Source organism: Populus trichocarpa, chromosome 11, assembly GCF_000002775.5.
Source record: "Populus trichocarpa isolate Nisqually-1 chromosome 11, P.trichocarpa_v4.1, whole genome shotgun sequence".
NCBI classification, from domain to species: domain Eukaryota; kingdom Viridiplantae; phylum Streptophyta; class Magnoliopsida; order Malpighiales; family Salicaceae; genus Populus; species Populus trichocarpa.
This window is the reverse complement of record NC_037295.2, coordinates 1,636,252-1,653,755: the sequence shown is the minus strand read 5'-3', so window position 1 is coordinate 1,653,755 and position 17,504 is coordinate 1,636,252. Positions and strand designations below refer to the sequence as shown.

Below are 17,504 nucleotides of genomic sequence, written 5' to 3'. Positions count from 1 at the left end.
ATAATAAGAGTTGATGTGATTTTTATTTTTGTTCTTATATATTATTTACATTTTTTAAAATCATATCAATTATAATATAATATTGGTCAATTATGACATATACTTGGACTGATATTGTTTGTTTTTGTATTTGTAATTGTGTTTGAATATGTTTCAAAAATATATTTTACTTTAAAAAACATTTAATTAGTTTTTCTAGTGTTTAATTTCTGATGATTTTAATGTGCTGATGTTAAAAATAAAAAAATTATTTTAATATATTTTCAAGTGAAAAATACTTTAAAAAAATACTTTATACTACAATATTAAACTTACACATGGATGTGAAGTGATAGGCAGGGGTGATCATTTTCGGTTCGGTTCGGTTTTTATAAAAATAAGTAACCAAACTGAAATTTATTTTTTTTTAAAAAAACCGAAACCGGTTCAAACCGACCGGTTTCGGTTCGGTTCGGTTTTTTAGGAAAAAAATCGGTTCAAACCAGTTTGGCTTGGTTTTTTCCGGTTTGGCTCGGTTTTTTTCCGGTTTGACTCGGTTTTTTTTCCGGTTTGGATTCGGTTCGTTTTTTATTTATTTCAGGCTTATAAAACCAAAACCGAACCGAATTGGCCAGTTTTTTTAAAATTTTAATCGGTTTAATTGGTTTTTTTTTCACGTTCGGTTTTTTTGATTATTTTTTTTCTAGTTTTCTCGGTTTAATTGATTTTTCGGTGTTTTTGTTCACTTCAAGTGACAGGTATCTATGAAATATTAGAGTTATTCTTGAGATGATAATCATCAAATTTCTCAATGAAATAAATCCCATTTAAAATATTCCAATGACATGTATTGTAATAATAAAAACAAAATAAGTGAAACTGATTGCCATAAATCACCTATAAAATATAATATTTTGAACTACTTTCCGTTACACAAAGCTTGAAAATTTGAAAGAATATACATGCACATTCAAAGGTAGAATCCAAACAACATTAAAACCAGAATCCATGACACCCTGAAAGGCAAATGGCTGGAGGAAATTAGAAGTAAAACGTATTAAAGCAGTTAAAACGCATCAAACACTTTGTCAACTAGTTAATTAATCAGGCTTTGGAAATTGAAAATCGAACCACTTTCCACTCAAATCCAAAACCAGAAAGAAAGAAAAGGTGTGTAAAAGCAACTCCATGCACACTGAACAGTGTTATCCTGTGGGCTTACTGCACTATAAATAGGCAGCTTGTGCAGAGCATTCAGCACTAAGCAAGCCCAGTTGATCATATAGGTAAGTAGCATTAGTCTAGCTAGAGAGTGAAGAGAGATGGAGAAGAAAATAGTGGTGGCTGTGATTGCTTTTTGGCTAACGCTTTCTTTTGGGAGTGGAAGCACAAGCGTGGCTAACGACATTTGCACAGAAGCCATGACTAGGTTGCGCAACTGCCTCCCATTCTTGACTACTACTGCCCCATCACCATCTCTTTCTTGCTGCGAAGCTGTGGGATGGGTGAGTCAACATGCTACCACCACACAAGACCGTAGGGACCTCTGTAAATGCTTAAAGAGCGCATCTCTTGCTTACAAGGTTGATCCTACCAGAGCTAAGGAACTTCCTGATGTGTGCAAAGTCTCTGTCCCCGTGCCCATCTTACCCCAAATCGACTGTGACAAGTAAACGACTGACTTCTCTCTTTTCCTTTTTCTTTTTTTGTTAAGTGAATTGAATTTCTCCTCACATTAATTAATCTGTTCTTGTTCATGATGTGTGCAGGATCCAGTAGTCTTCCATTGATTGAGGAGTAGAGATGTTTGCTTAGAAGAATAAACTGGAAAGATTAGTAGCGTTGTGTTACTGTGGAGAGATTAATGCCATAATATTTAGAGCCTTTCCCTGTTATGTGTATGCATGCAATATGATGCAATGTACATATTTTAGGGGAAGCATTGTGTCAATGAAATGATATATGGCCTCTTTTCGTATTTTCTGTTTCAATTAATCCAGTTATTTCAATGAATTTTTATGCAGAAGATTGCACCCACAAGCACTTGATTTATGGACCAAGCTAATTAACAATAATTCGTATTTAACAAAAAAAATCAAATTAAATAGGTCGAATGTTATTAAAACCAACCCAACCGACAAATTAACTCATGACCTGACCAATTGTCACATGCTCGAGCTGGGTTCTTAAAAAGATAATACGCATTCTCGGCCTGATCAAAACCTATCTTACAGCTTCAAAATAGCAAGGGGGTGTTTTTTTTTTTCCTTCCTTTAAATTTGATATAATTGCAGATTTTTAGCAACAATTATAAATCTTTTTAATTGTTTTGTAAAACTAGTTATAATTTACTAAAAATTAAAACCACCATCTCACCCATTTCTACCAAAAAAAAAAAAAACCAGAGACTATGTCCGAAAATTCATTCAATCTGGCATATTACTTACAGCTCAGTGCCTTGCTCCATGCAGCAAAGGCCAAACTCAGAAAGTTTCTTTCAAGTCTTTTCCCTCCTCACTTCACTCGTCTATTACCTTCTCTTTTTCCTTTTCAAGTATGATGCATGAACGACGCGTCATTCATTGATGGATTTTCTTTTAAAAAATTAAGCGGGCTGAACTTGACCTTAGGTGCACTTGGAGAGAGCCCAGACGCGCTTCAACTAAGCTCTCAGCCTAGGGTCCTTCCTTTTCTATATTATTATTCTAAGTTTTTGAGGTTTTTTTTTTAATAACTTCCTCTATTTTAATTTCTGATTTTTATATATTATTATCTAAGTTTTTGAGTTTTCTTAATAATATCCTCTATTTTAATTTCTGATTTCTCTTATTTATAATTTATTTACAGTGAAGTATATTAGATTTTTTTTATGTGTTTTTATATTTTTTCCATGTTAATTTTTTCTATACTATCATATTTTTAAATCAATAATCCTCTTAATGCTATTATATATATATATATATATATATATATATATATATATATATTATTAAAGAAAATTATTTTAAAAAGTAAATCATAAATTTATTTGTTTAATCTTTTGTCATTGAATTGAATAAAAAAATAGAATAAATAAAAAAACATAAAAAATACATATAGTGTAGTGGTATTATAAAAGAAATATTCAAATTTATATTCTAAACATAAAGAGGAATATGTATAAACATAATGTTATTAAACCCTAACTAAATAGATTATTAATCTAATTGGTGATTCATCAATTTTAAAATTGACCTGGGTTGAATTTTATATTAAATTGGATGAAAATTAATAATGTAGATAAAAACATAAAAAATAAAATAATAATAAATAGAATATATGAACTATAATTCATAATTTTATTAGTAAATAGAAAATTATAATATGGTTTGTTTATTTAAGATATTTACAACTTCTTAAATAAATTTAAAAACCATCATAAATAAACTAAGAAACTAAAAAATAAAATAAAGTAATATAAATTATAAATAAATTAGAAAAACAAAATTATCAATTTCAATATTTTATTTCCTAAACTAAATAAAAGATTTTTTTTTAAAATTAAATAAAAAAAATAATAATTAATTTTTTTTCTTGAAAACTCTCCTGCATCAGTTAATTTGATCAAAACCAGTCATTTCTTAAATTAAAACTTGAATAAAACTGAATTTAACTTTATAATTTATTTTTAAATTTCATTTTAAATTAGTCAACCTAATTTAAAGTAGGGTCCAACCCGGTAGGCAGCAAAGACGAAGACAAATTGAGGAATATACCACTACCATGGATTCGGCCACAGAAAACGCCCAGCTTGCCACACCATAAACGACGACACTACCCGTTACGACCGTTTCCATTTCCTTGCCTTAAATCAATCAACCGTACTCACACTGTTCTTCTTCTTCTAACAACTTCTGCAATTTGTTCTCATTTATGTTCAGACAGCTTCTCAGCAGCTAATCTCTCAAAAATAATAAGAAAATGGCAGCAGCAGGTCTCTCTTCTTCTTCATGTACTGTATTCACACTCTCCTCATCCTTTAAAACCAGAAGACATCTCACTAAAACCCCACAAAACCCTTTGCTTTTCAAACGCAACAACAGCAGCAACCGCACTTCACATCCCTTTCTTCCTTCCAGGTATTTGCTTTTGTTGTTTTTAGTTGCTAATCAAGAACATTAATCACCATCAAATTTCTAATATTGATTGAGATTACTGATGAAAGTTTTTGTTTTTTATCTTTTTTTTATATATAGAAAGTTGTGTAGAGTTCAAGCAACAATTTTGAGAGAAGATGAAGAGAAGAAAGTTGTTGTTGAGGAATCATTTCAACCAAAGACTTTCACTCATGAGCCTGTTCGGGGCTCACCACAATCTTCATCGCCTGGTGGATTAGAGACTTGGGCTATCAAGCTTGAGCAATCTGTCAATGTCTTTCTCACTGTATGATTTACTGATTTATTTTCATTTGCTTGCATTGAATTGCAAGGGTTTCTGGTTTGTTGATTTCTATTTAATAATTGATTTCAATGTTCCCAATTTGGTTGTATTATAAGGAAATTGGGGTTTTTGTATGTAATTGATTGTGCTTTTCATTTCTTGATTGTTTTTTATTGGCAGGATTCGGTGATAAAAATTCTTGATACTCTTTATCACGACCGCGATTATGCTAGGTTCTTTGTTTTGGAAACTATTGCTAGAGTTCCTTATTTTGGTCAGTATTACTAATATATATTGATTTCTCTTTCAATTTTGATAAAACCCAATAAGGGTTTATTAGTTTCAAACTAAACAAGGCTTATGTGATTAAATTTTAGAACCGGGGTTATTGATGGGTTGGAATATCGATGGTCATGTAGAAAATGATCTTTTGGGTGTGATTATGCTTTCAACAAGAGAAAATTTGATTGCACATTGTATTAGTGTATATATCATACTTCCATGATGCGATGAGAAATTATTGCAGTTCGTCAAAATTGAATTTGCTGACTTGGTTTTGGGGTTCTTTGAATTGCTCTCATTATGCTGTACAAATATTGAATTTAATAGTAACTGTCGATTTCTGAACAATGGCAGCCTTTATATCTGTTCTTCACATGTATGAGAGTTTTGGTTGGTGGAGAAGAGCTGATTATCTCAAAGTGCATTTTGCTGAGAGCTGGAATGAGATGCATCACTTGCTTATCATGGAAGTAAGTATCTTTTGCAGTTTAATGGTTGCATGTTTCTATTATTGATTTCTGTTAGTGGGACATTTTGTCTTTTATGTTTTCTCTGTTGATTATGGTCAGCAGTCATGGTCTCAAGTCCAGTAAATGTTGTTTCACTGTTTCAATTTGTCATTTATTGCATGGGATGGCATTTGAATACGAGATGATCTGTAAACTTAATATAGATGAAGTAAAGATGAAAGAAAATCGAGGAAGAAAATGGATAAACATGCTCCTTTTCCAATGAAGATTGGTCATAAAATACAGAATATGCAAACTCAACCCGTGACACTTAGGGTTATTTATATATGGTTCAGTGGCTCCACATACAAAACACTATAGCATAATTCTCATGATTCTGATGGCATCTTGATTTGGCTGCAGGAATTGGGTGGTAATTCTTGGTGGTTTGACCGGCTTCTTGCTCAAGTTATAGCAACCTCTTATTATTTCATGACAGTCTTAATGTATGCATTGAGCCCAAGAATGGCATGTAAGTACGCACATCTGGTTTTCTGGTTAATAACTTCCTTGCATTGTAACATCTCATTCAATCCTCTTTAGTCTTGAGTGATTGAATGATATGAGAATTTATCAATTTATGAGAACATAACTGAAACAAAATGATGAACCAGGTATGCCTGTCTAAAAATTTCAATTTTGAACATATTTTTGGAACTCTCATAAGCATTATTTGATCTCATAGAGCTCTAAAAAGTTCCATGTTTGTTGGTTTCTATTTTAGTTTGAAACAGATAAACATGATTTATTTTATAGCCACTTTTAATTTTTTTTTTTACTCTTTTCCCCATGTTGCTTCAAGCCACAGGAAAAGCACCCTTAATAAATTGTCTTGCTGAAAATCTACAGTCATTTATCTCAAATTGGTATTTTGATATTGAGCTCAAGTTGGTGATTTTGATAACTCAATTCCTTTATATTGCTCTAATCCCATTGGAAAAGCACCCAAAATAAATCGTCTTATGGATGAGTCTTTTGCAGAATAACCTACACGTAGTCATTTATCTCAAAATGTCGAATTTGATCAATTCAACCTGATCATTTTTTTTCAGATCACTTCTCTGAATGTGTTGAGAGCCATGCATTTGCAACTTATGACAAATTTATCAAGGCCCAAGGAGGTATGTTAAGAGTTTCATATGTTTGTTGATGATACTAGAGTAGTTGCTTGCACGTCCATCATCTGTGAGTATTGATGTTGAGAAAAAACCAATTTCCGTTTCCTCTGTTTCACTTGTGCTTGTCATTTGGCTACTGTCACTTCATATTTTCATTCTGTACACGTTTCCTTTTCTTATTTTTTTGAGTTAAATTATGTGAATAGAGTTGCTAACCCTTAAGACAACCATTTATGATTTTTCATGTGATACAGTTAATTACTAGCAGTCATCTATAATTTGACTGATAACTTCTGAGTTAGGATGCCTTGGATGCTATTAAACCAACGGCTTGATGATACCAAAAATCTTTATGCATATGTATTCAGGTCATGGGTCACCCCAAAAATCTATCAGCACGCAAAACAGTTTGATGAATGATCTCTATCATATGCTTAACTTTATAGATTCATCTTGTCCAACATCAACGACCTTTATTCTGATACATTAAGTTTGCTTCTAATCTTTGTAGATGATTTGAAAAAATTGCCTGCACCTGAGGTTGCTGTAAAATATTATACCGAGGGTGATTTGTACTTGTTTGGTAAGTTTTTTTTATTTAACAAACAATGGTTGCATCTTATATGATGTGAGACATTGGGATAACAACTCTGATCACTTCCAGATGAATTTCAAACTTCCAGAGCTCCCCATTCTCGTAGGCCAAAAATAGGTAAGAATAAACTCCGACTCTGTTGTCAAAATTTTTATTTTAAAGAGAATTAAGGGAAAAAGTAGGAGTTGAACTATTAAAGTGACACTAACAGAACTTTTGTGTTCTCTTGTCAAATTCCTTTTCTTTCCAGAGAATTTGTATGATGTATTTCTGAACGTCAGAGATGATGAGGCTGAACATTGTAAGACCATGAAGGCCTGCCAAACACATGGAAATCTCCGCTCTCCACATTCATATCCAGAGGATGCTTTTGAAGATGATACTGGCTGTGATCTTCCTCAAGCAGATTGTGAAGGTATTGTTGATTGTATAAAGAAATCTGTAACATCTCCTCCATCAAAGCAAAATATTTGAAGGAGAACAAGGAAACAGTATACATTTCAGGTGATGGATAGTGAGATATTGTATACATAGAAAGAAACATTACAAATTTACATAATTTACATGCCTTCAAGCTAAAAATGAAAATTGAATCATTTTTTTAGCTTGGTTAGTCCATCTTAAAATTGTATTTTTAGAAACGGTGTTTCCTGGACAACAGAGCTTGCAAATCTTGATGCACATGGTCCTCTGTTAGCTGCTTAAATGGCATAGCCTGTGATAGCCAGAATTTCAATCCAGAAACCTGGCCCAAGTGCTTTTCCTGGATCCTTGTTGGATTGACTGGAACGATGAACATTTAAAGCTTCTCCATGATCATGGGCCACCCTTTCAACCATCTATTAATAAGAATCCTTGTTGGATTGACTGGAACTATGAACATTTAAATTTTTTGAGATGTGCGCTGTCTGTTAAGTAGTTCCATCCCCAGAATGAGGTCATCGATTGAAATGGACACAACGTGTCTGGTAATCTTCAACAGAGCGTTACCAATGCCAACACAGAAAGCTGGTTGTGCTTAGCACTTGTTCCCGACGAGGATACGGCATGTCCAAAATTTTCTCGAGTACTTCAAGATGCATCTTTCAAAAATGGATGAAATATTCGTAGACAATAAAAAATTCTTAGACGAGCCCGTGGCATCACGCGGGCAGTCTGCTAGTAACAATCTAATTGGTCACTTGACAACTACCACCAGAAACCGTACTAGAGACATTAAAACATTATCAGAAGACAGAAACTCTTTTCCAGAAGGGGAGAGTTAATCTTAATGTCCCATCTATATATATATATATATATAAAACACGACGGAAGACCAGTGGGTTTTAATTTTCTTGACAAGAAAACATGCACCACTGCATTTTTAAAAAAAAAAAAGAAGAAGAAAGAAAGAAGCAGCACCAGCCACATCCTTTTGCCATAAACTTTTCTACGTTTTGATTGCTAAATGACCCTAAAGCACCCGCCCAACGTGGGCCGTTTCCATCCTCGTAACACAAGCATTCTTTACTCTCTCAAGCTAACAAACACCTTGACTTCCTCCCTTTTCCTCCCTTCTTCCTTCTTCCACTATCAAATGCCAAAGCAAGTTCTCCCTTCACCAACTCTTCCTATATATGATCACATTCACATCACTCACTCACGCCACAAGATTTGGTTTTTTTCTTTTTAAGGAAAGAAAACAAAGATAGACAAGGATAGCATATTCTAGCTATTATTCATTATGGAAGGAGAGAGCTCAGTAGGGGCACTAGTCCTCACCGTGAATTCCGAGGCAACTAACTCCAAAATGCCACCACTAACGGAGGAGTTAGACAAGGATTTGTTTCCTATTTGCATGCAGATCATTAAGGATGCTTCCGTCACTTCTTGTGGACATAGCTTCTTGATGCCTGTGAAAGCTAAAGATAGCAAATAAGCGTAGAGCATAGAAATTTAATGAGTGAAAAGTACTGTAGATATAACTCTAAATTCACAATTCTATTCTCTCTGACAATAATATCCAAGAAGTCTCTCAAGGTTTATAAAATCTTAATTAAGCTAGAAATCCTATCTTAATTAGAAAAAAAAATTCAAAAAATTAATCATGAAATCTAAAATAATGCATGAAATTTAAGAAAAAAATAACAAAATTTTCCTGAATCAAGAGCTTAAAGCGAAATTTTGGATATATAAAGATCCGATATCAACGTAGTGCAATAAGAGTTATTATAAGAAAAATATTCAACAAATATTTCTGTAAAAATTGAAATCCGATCTAACAATTAAATTAAAAATTATAATTTTTTAAGTTATTATTTTGATCTAAAATTACCGATCTTCTTTTGGATGTAAACTTCTCCTATCGATTTATAAATACATATGCTAAACTATCTTTATCTTCTATCTAGCACAAATTTTCATTTACAGATGCACACTTAACTGCGTATAATAACTTGTTATCTCAAGCCGACTACATCACTTCTGTTACATGTGCATTACTACTCATTTAAGAATGATTGTCCTTGTTGCGCTCATTACCTCACCTACAACCATATCTTTCCTAATGTTTTGCTAAATAAGGTTTGCTCATCTTTACTTTATCTTTTCTGGTGTTTCGGGTGCTTTCTTTCTTAGAAAACAAAGCTTTTGTGTTCATATATAATGTTCAAGCTCGTTTACAGCTTTACAAGTATTGAACGAATGATGTAGTTATTGGAGAGAACTTATGCTCGTCAAGTAGCCAAGACTGCATCACCTTATGAACATCTTCGCCAGGCATTACAACAGGTTTGTTATTGTAATTTTAATGGTTCATTGATGGGATTCAATGGTTTCCTACTTGGATAAATTCATTGGTGGGCATTAATATGTCCTCTTTATTTTTGAATGACTCTTTCACGGTATTCGTATACAGGGTTGTGGAGTGTCATTTACGGTGGTAGATGGCCTTATGGCCCTCCTTGCAGAGAAAACGAGAAAGATGGAGCAAGAAGAAGCAGATACAAATATGCGAATTTTACTTGACTTCTTGTATTGCCTCAGCAAGCAAAAGCTTGATGATCTCAATGAGGTTCTTGAATTTTTTTTTTGTTTGTGTCTTAGACATACTGGGTTTTAATGTCTCATATTTCCCATTGGTACCCGTTCGAGTGCCTACTGGTGTTTCATTAATATGCAGATTAACAGACACTTGTACCTTTTGCAGATTCAAACAGATCTCCAGTACATTGAGGAGGACATAAATTATGTGGAGAAGAAAAGAATACAGTTATCCAGGGAAAATGACAGATTCTCACTGAAACTTGGGATGTTCGCTGATGATCCAAATTCTAAGTTAGTTACTCAATCAGGACCAAATGCATCTAAAAAGAAATGGGTCCGTGCAAAGGTAAGGATCTTCTGAACTCGCATATATGCCACTCTCTTGTTGTTTAAGTGATTGTGTGATAGCATCACTGTTTCCAACCTACTGGTCTTGCTGGACGTACACTTGGGGTTATATCATTTGATTTCTTGCAGCGGATGTCAGACTATTCAATCTGATTCAATGTCTAAATAGGTTCTCATTTGTCTTCTCTTGCTACAGCTCAATGCTTTGCAAGAATGTTACTTGCAAAAGCGTCGAAATTGGGTTAGACAAGCATGTAAAGAGCAAGAGAGGGGTACAGATACTTCAAATAGAGAAGGATACAATCCAGGCCTTGAGGATTTCCAATCTGTGCTAACCAATTTCACTCGATGCAGGTGGATGAATTTCTCAATGTTGAATATTGTTATTTCCTATCAATCTTTAGTTTCTTTCAAAAACCTGGCCACTCATTTGCTCTATTACATTTGAAAACTGCTTTGTTTCTTCTGACTTCTTGTTGGTTGTTGTGTTAGTCAATTTAGGGTTGTCGCTGAACTTAGACAAGGTGACCTTTTCCACTCTGCTAACATCGTGTCTAGGTTAGTTGGTCTCGATCGGTCATTTTCAAGTAGATTCATTTGATTTCATATGTTTTTTGCTTTGTTCATAAAGTTTGCATTTCCCAGGTTGTCTTTCCAACTTTTATATGTTATTACAATCAAGTATCTTAATCATCATGAAATCACATTGTGTTGCAGTATAGAATTTGATCGTGATGATGAACTGTTTGCTACTACTGGAGTTTCTAGGCGCATTAAGATTTTTGAGTTTTCCAAAGTAAGTGTGGGAAGAGTGTTATACTATCTTACCAACTTAAGTATCATGCACCTTAGCTGCTTAATTCCTCATTAGCAGACATCTCATCAAATTGATTGAATTGATCAAATGATTAAGAATATTGGTTTTGATTCATGTGCTTAATCTATAAGTCTTTCGAAGAACTCAGGGCTGATGATCATCGCGAAGCAAGTTACAATTCAGTATCCATTATGACAATCATGTCTCTATTGACTAATCAGCCTTGGCCTGCATCATTTCTTTCTAGGTCATGAACGAACCGGAAGATGTGCATTGTCCTGTTGTCGAAATGTCCACGCGATCTAAACTCAGTTGCGTGAGCTGGAACAAGTATATGAAAAATCATATTGCTAGCAGTGATTATGAGGGGATAGTAACCGTGTGGGATGTAACTACTCGCCAGGTACTTCATGATACTTCATTTTTGTTGTTCTGTTCTATAAGCTCATGACAGACTGACACCAGTGCAGGAAACTCTGGATGTAGCCCTACCCTTCAATTTCTTACACAAAGTGTCTGTTTTCAGGCCTGAAACCTGCGAAGCTGGAATGCAAATTTATGATTTCAGCTTTGCTCTGTCAAATTGCCTTCATGTCCCATAATTATAAACTTTCATTTCCTCAAATTTTTCTGACTAATATGTTAAATTATTTTAACAAAGACTCTTTTCTCACCAGAGCATAATGGAGTATGAGGAGCACGAAAAGCGAGCTTGGAGTGTTGATTTTTCACAGAATGAACCTTCAATGCTTGTATCTGGGAGCGATGACTGCAAGGTACTTGGAAATAACCATAATTCTAAGGCAAAATTTGATACCATCCATTTATCAAGAAGCCTTTCAATCCAGCCATTTACCAAAATATGAACAGAGCCAGGAGCTATTTTTTTCATTGCTAATAAATTGATGATTGGTTTCATTATGCATCCATGCTTAGATTCGATTCTGAGTTTAATAGGTCAAAATTTGGTGCACAAAGCAAGAGGCAAGTGTTCTCAACATTGATATGAAAGCAAATATCTGTTCTGTCAAGTATAATCCTGGATCCAGCATTCATGTGGCGGTATGTCTCTGTTTGATTCTTGCTAGATGAATCATGTTTCTTATGAATTTGCTAACACAATAAATATAGAGAATTTTACACAAGATTTTTTTCCTTCCAGAGTCTATGGTCAAGAAAGTTACACCAATATCATATTTTCCATTAAAGCAAAGAAATATAACTCTTCTTTCTTCTTGCTAATCAGAGAGCATGCAAGAAAATTTTATAATGCCTTCGCATGCATCCTGTTTTTGTTTGAAAATCTAATGGATAGCACACATTAGATTAATCCTGAACGGACTCATGTTTAAGAAATGATACTTGGTATCTTGCAGGTGGGATCTGCTGATCATCATATTCACTATTATGACTTGAGAAACATTAGCCAACCACTTTACGTGTTTAGGGGGCATCGGAAAACTGTTTCATATGTAAAATTTCTATCTAGTGACGAACTGGCTTCTTCATCTACTGACAGCACATTGCGCTTATGGGATGTGAAGGAAAATCTAGCAGTAAGTTATGGCCCTTTGCAAGAAAAAAGGATACAGTCCTCGACATATTACCTCTACTTTGATTGCTTTCTCTGGAATTGTGATTGCATCTGTGATACTGGGTACCATTTTCGATTTCTTTCCATGGAGCTTCCAAATTACCTTGATCCTTTATTTTTTCAGCTGCGTACATTTAGAGGCCATACGAATGAGAGAAACTTTGTGGGTCTTACGGTGAATAGTGAATACATTGCTTGCGGCAGCGAAACGAATGAAGTGTTTGTGTATCACAAGGTTAGAGAACATTTGAATAAGCTGGTTCCTTTGGCTTCAAAATCCTTTAATAATATAGTTTTGACAACAATTGCAGGCCATCTCTAAACCTGCAGCTTCGCATAGATTTAGTACAGATTTGGAGAATGGTGGCGATGATGCTAGATCATACTTCACTAGTGCTGTGTGTTGGAAGAGTGATAGCCCTACAATGCTAACTGCAAATAGTCAAGGAACCATTAAAGTGCTTGTTCTTGCTGCTTGAATAATTGAACTCTTCGAATCCTACTCAAGATTAACTATGTACATACCCAGATAAAGAATGAGTTTTGCTGTGCTACTGGCAAGTGACATGCATATTGCTGTAGTCATTTTCTTTAGTCTTTTGTTAAGGCTATGAAGAAGCCTCTAGTCATGTTGGGTTTCCTAGTGATTTCATTTCGTTTGTCGAATGGGATCTTCTACCAAGGAGTTGAATCGACTTCCATTCCTTGTCTACAATGTTCTTCGTTGGCACGTCAGAGATTTTCTTATTACTCACCTTGTACCAGATAACAATTCTTGCTTCGTCATCATCAACACCACCACAAGCTAATACCCACCACCAATGCCTTGATCACCAGAAATCTGCCGCGCAAGAAAATTTTCTCGGCTATTTTTCTTTAGAAGGTGAGTTGTGGGACCTGAAAACAGAATGTTGCTCTTGGGAGGGAGTCTGATGTAATGGTGTTGGTCATGTTACTAAACTTGACCTGAGCCCTCTAGTTTATCAAACACAACAACTGATCAGTCGGCCAAACCTTGAGATGCTTTTCCAAAATCTGAGTTTTCTAGTAGAACTCAATCTTGATTGTGTAGATATGTCAGCACACAGTAGTAGCTGGTGTGAAGCCATCTCCCATGCACTTCCTAACCTTAAAGAGTGTTGAGTATGGCTTACTTTGCTCTTTCTAGTCGTATTTGTTCCTCTCTCGTGGGTCTGTTTTCTGTGTGAACTCCACCTTGATGGGATTTCACTGTCGTCCATTGCTCCCAATCTCCTGGTAAATTCTTCTACTTAGTGACGCAGCCTGTAGTGAAAAAGAAGAAGTCCAGGATTCACAAAATTTACAACTAAACTGTAAAAAGAATGATGATTTAATAACTTTAAATGTCAAAATAATTCTATGTCAGTACAATACTATTTAAAGTTTAAAAATCTTAAGCTTATTTAGGTAATAAATTCAAAAATTACATGGAAAATAAAGAAAATTCTAAACTTGAGTATGAAATCGATCTTAGCATGCCAGATTTTGCACTAGAAAACAATATGCAGCCACTCAAAATTAACGGCAATATGCTGCAGGTTAACAGGAAACTTTGACTAGAACCATGGAAGAACTAGGGAGAAGGACGTTAGAGAAAGAAGAAAAGGATTTACACGTTCAGGACGTGTTGAGAGAAAGGACAGGGGAGAGAATCTAAGAAATCTGTTATAATTTTCCACACCATTCTGTTCCAATCATTAGGGAATTTAAAGACAAAAATGCAATTGCCAGCGTGGCCTTAATCACGTGGTTATGCCAACTGGCCTACTGTTATAAAAATGAAAATGCACAAAACGCAGTCATTAGGTCTTGTATTTAAATTTCAAGCTTTACTGCAGCTTTCTTCTTTTAAGTTCGCGTCTGCTTCCATTCTGTTTGTGACAATGCCCCTTTCATGAGATCAACCTTGTCCTCAAGGTGAGATTGAGGGAATCGCCAATTAAACTCCTCCGCATCTTCCCAAGTCGCTTCTGTCAAAGGTAAGTTCTTCCATAGAACCAAGTACTGGGTTGTTGCAGTATTCCCTCTTTTAACCATTCTCCTTTCAATAATTTTCTGTGGATGCAGCAGTGGTTTGTCCGAAAGAACAGGAAGATCAGACTGCACAACATGATTGCCTACATGTTTCTTCAACTGGGACACATGAAATACCGGATGTACCACAGCAGTAGCAGGTAATTGTAGTTTGTAGGCTACAGTTCCAATCTTCTTAATGATAGTGTAGGGACCGTAATACTTTGCTGATAATTTGTAAGAGCTTCGTTTGTGAACCGATTGTTGTCGATATGGCTGTAGTTTTAGATAAACTAAGTCACCTTCAGAGAACATTCTTTCGTTCCTTTTCTTGTTTGCTTGCTGTGTCATTCTGTTTTGGGACTGCAGGAGGTTGTTCCTGATGAGCTTGAACATGTCTTCCCTTTGAGTTAAGTACTGGTCCACAACCTCCAATGGTGAGTCCTTAGGTGTATAGGGAAGGTGAATTGGAGGCGCCATTCCATATAGGATCTCGTAGGGTGTCTTCTTAGTAGAGGTGTGGTAGTTCGTGTTGTACCACCATTCACAGGAGCTCAACCATCGTCCCCATTGTGCAGGGATGGTTCCTGTCATGCATCTTAAGTAGCCCTCGATACATTTATTGACCACTTCTGTCTGTCCATCAGACTGTGGATGATAGGCTGTAGAGTATTGCAAGTTGACCCCCTGCTGTTTAAATAGCTCTTTCCAAAACTGGCTGAGGAAGATGTTGTCCCTGTCACTCACAATTGTTGTTGGCATCCCATGCAGCTTATACACATTTTCCATAAAGACTTTGGCTACTGTAATTAATGGCAGAGTAGGGGTGGGTTAGGGCCATAAGGTGGGCATATTTGCTAAACCTATCGACCACCACAAAGATGACTTCCTTTCCTTCTGATTTAGGTAGCCCATCAATAAAATCCATGCTAATATCTATAAAAGAAGCATAGGGCACTGGTAAGGGTTGCAGCAGACCTGGAGGCTTGACATTTTCCACCTTGTTCTGCTGACAAATTGGGCATTCCCTGACATATTGTCTTACCAGCCTTTGGAGTTTCTTCCAATAGAACACCTGCCCCAATTTTTTTGAAGTTACCGTAGCTCCTGAATGCCCCCTACTGCAGAGTCATGATAGAGTCTGATAAGTTGGTTCTGCAGGTTCGGTGCTTGTCCCACTACCACCTTTCCTTTTTGAATAAGAGTGTCATTGACCCATGAGTAGTTGGGGTGTGAGCTAGCATCCTTGGTGAGGTCTGCTATGAGCTGCTGCAGGTTTTGATCAGTGTCCCAAGTCTTCTTAATGTCTTCCATGATAGTGGTGGAAATGGAAGAAAGGGTTAAGGCACCTAACTCATTGTGAGAAACTCGGGAAAGGGCGTCTGCAGCTAGGTTGTCTTTGCCCCTTCGATATTCAATATCATAATCAAAACCCAAAAGCTTAGTTAGCCATACCTGCTGGGCAACATGTGTAGTCTTCTGGTCTAGCAGAAATTTTAGGCTGGAGTGGTCTGTCCTGATGAGAAACCGTCTGCCTCATAGATAGTGCTTCCATTTAGTAACAACAAAGACAATGGCCAACAACTCCCTCTCATAAGTTGATAGTGCTAGCTGTCGAGGACCTAAAGCTTTGCTCACAAATGCAATGGGGTGTCCTTCTTGCATCAGAACTGCCTCTATACCCACTCCTGAAGCATCAGTCTCTACTACAAATGTTTTGTCAAAATTCGACAGAGCTAGCACAGGGGGCTGGGACATTGCTTCTTTGAGCTGCTTGAAAGCCATGGTAGCCGTGTCTGTCCATATGAAGGAGTCCTTCTGCAATAACTGAGTAAGAGGTCTGCAAATAGTTCCATAACCTTGCACAAACTTTCTATAATACCCTGTTAAGCCCAGGAAACTTCTAAGCTGTTTGATGGTTGTAGGTACTGGCCATTGCAAGATAGCAGTAACTTTATGTGGGTCTGTTGACACTCCCTCCTTAGTGATCACATGTCCCAGGTATTCCATTTGTTTTGTCCCAAACACACACTTGCTTTCCTTTGCTACTAATTGATGGGTACATAACAGTTCAAATACCAACCTAAGGTGTTGTATGTGGTCGGCCATGGTCTTACTGTAAACTAGTATATCATCAAAGAAAACCAAAATAAATTTCCTCAAATGATCTCGAAAAATATCATTCATTAGACTTTGGAAAGTGGCCGGTGCATTAGATAGGCCAAAGGGCATGACTAGGAATTCATAGTGGCCATTGTGTGTTCTAAAGGTTGTTTTAAAAACATCTTCTGAAACCATCCAAATCTGATGGTAACCTGCCCTTAGATCAATTTTTGAAAAAATGGCTGCCCCTTCTAGTTCTTCTAACAATTCATCTATTATAGGAATGGGGTACTTATCTTTGATAGTGATTTTGTTGAGAGCTCGAAAATCAACACAAAACCGCCATGTCTGATCCTTCTTCTTCACCAGCACGACTGGAGAGGCAAAGGGGCTATTGCTGGGCTGCACTATGCCTGCCTCCAGCATTTCAGCCACTAGAGTCTCTAGAGTATCCTTTTGTAATCCTGAGTATCTGTAGGATCTCAAATTGACAGCCTGGCTCTCATCCTTCAGGGGTATTTTGTGATCATGCCTCCTAGCTGGGGGTAATCCTCTTGGATCACAAAAAATATGCTGATAGGCTGCTAGTAGAGTCTGTAAAGGTGAGTTTTCATTGTCTTCCCAAGCATGGGGTACTCCCTGAGCAGGGCTTACCAGGTCAGCCTTCCCCACCACTCTTAAG

At 36.0% G+C, this 17,504-nt stretch overlaps 4 protein-coding genes across 4 annotated transcripts; 3 read left to right on the top strand and 1 right to left on the bottom strand.

The window, feature by feature from the left end:
• The first annotated feature begins 651 nt into the window (after positions 1–651).
• On the top strand, positions 652–1,957 carry LOC7485413 (non-specific lipid-transfer protein P3). The gene is made up of 2 exons (XM_002317155.4): positions 652–1,648; positions 1,749–1,957. Exons 1-2 carry the CDS (start codon positions 1,302–1,304, stop codon positions 1,756–1,758), a joined length of 357 nt encoding a protein of 118 aa, XP_002317191.3. The 5' UTR covers positions 652–1,301; the 3' UTR covers positions 1,759–1,957.
• A 1,770-nt stretch (positions 1,958–3,727) lies between these two features.
• On the top strand, positions 3,728–7,506 carry LOC7485412 (ubiquinol oxidase 4, chloroplastic/chromoplastic). Its single transcript, XM_002317154.4, has 9 exons — positions 3,728–4,097; positions 4,215–4,401; positions 4,579–4,672; positions 5,035–5,150; positions 5,553–5,661; positions 6,242–6,310; positions 6,819–6,890; positions 6,972–7,019; positions 7,153–7,506. Exons 1-9 carry the CDS (start codon positions 3,940–3,942, stop codon positions 7,374–7,376), a joined length of 1,077 nt encoding a protein of 358 aa, XP_002317190.1. The 5' UTR covers positions 3,728–3,939; the 3' UTR covers positions 7,377–7,506.
• Positions 7,507–9,352: 1,846 nt separating this feature from the next.
• Positions 9,353–13,400, top strand: LOC7485411 (E3 ubiquitin-protein ligase COP1). The gene is made up of 12 exons (XM_024611734.2): positions 9,353–9,671; positions 9,799–9,954; positions 10,090–10,272; positions 10,471–10,628; positions 10,767–10,832; positions 10,992–11,070; positions 11,339–11,494; positions 11,769–11,867; positions 12,049–12,153; positions 12,468–12,647; positions 12,810–12,920; positions 12,997–13,400. Exons 2-12 carry the CDS (start codon positions 9,835–9,837, stop codon positions 13,162–13,164), a joined length of 1,425 nt encoding a protein of 474 aa, XP_024467502.2. The 5' UTR covers positions 9,353–9,671; positions 9,799–9,834; the 3' UTR covers positions 13,165–13,400.
• A 1,154-nt stretch (positions 13,401–14,554) lies between these two features.
• LOC127904001 (uncharacterized) lies at positions 14,555–17,248 on the bottom strand. The gene is made up of 4 exons (XM_052445390.1): positions 16,283–17,248; positions 15,905–16,174; positions 15,698–15,794; positions 14,555–15,522 (listed from the first exon to the last, which is right to left on the bottom strand). Exons 1-4 carry the CDS (start codon positions 17,246–17,248, stop codon positions 14,555–14,557), a joined length of 2,301 nt encoding a protein of 766 aa, XP_052301350.1.
• Positions 17,249–17,504: the final 256 nt, after the last annotated feature.

Coding starts and splice junctions, on each gene's coding strand:
- LOC7485411 (XM_024611734.2), top strand. CDS start 9,835: ATGGCCCTCCTTGCAGAGAAAACGAGAAAGATGGAGCAAGAAGAAGCA. Junction 11,071..11,338: donor AGATTTTTGAGTTTTCCAAA/GTAAGTGTGGGA, acceptor ATTTCTTTCTAG/GTCATGAACGAACCGGAAGA. Junction 12,921..12,996: donor AAGTGTTTGTGTATCACAAG/GTTAGAGAACAT, acceptor CAACAATTGCAG/GCCATCTCTAAACCTGCAGC.
- LOC7485413 (XM_002317155.4), top strand. CDS start 1,302: ATGGAGAAGAAAATAGTGGTGGCTGTGATTGCTTTTTGGCTAACGCTT.
- LOC7485412 (XM_002317154.4), top strand. CDS start 3,940: ATGGCAGCAGCAGGTCTCTCTTCTTCTTCATGTACTGTATTCACACTC. Junction 5,151..5,552: donor ATCACTTGCTTATCATGGAA/GTAAGTATCTTT, acceptor ATTTGGCTGCAG/GAATTGGGTGGTAATTCTTG. Junction 6,891..6,971: donor GGGTGATTTGTACTTGTTTG/GTAAGTTTTTTT, acceptor GATCACTTCCAG/ATGAATTTCAAACTTCCAGA.
- LOC127904001 (XM_052445390.1), bottom strand. CDS start 17,248: ATGCTGGAGGCAGGCATAGTGCAGCCCAGCAATAGCCCCTTTGCCTCT. Junction 15,795..15,904: donor CTCTTATTCAAAAAGGAAAG/GTGGTAGTGGGA, acceptor AAATTGGGGCAG/GTGTTCTATTGGAAGAAACT. Junction 15,523..15,697: donor GGAAAATGTCAAGCCTCCAG/GTCTGCTGCAAC, acceptor CATTAATTACAG/TAGCCAAAGTCTTTATGGAA.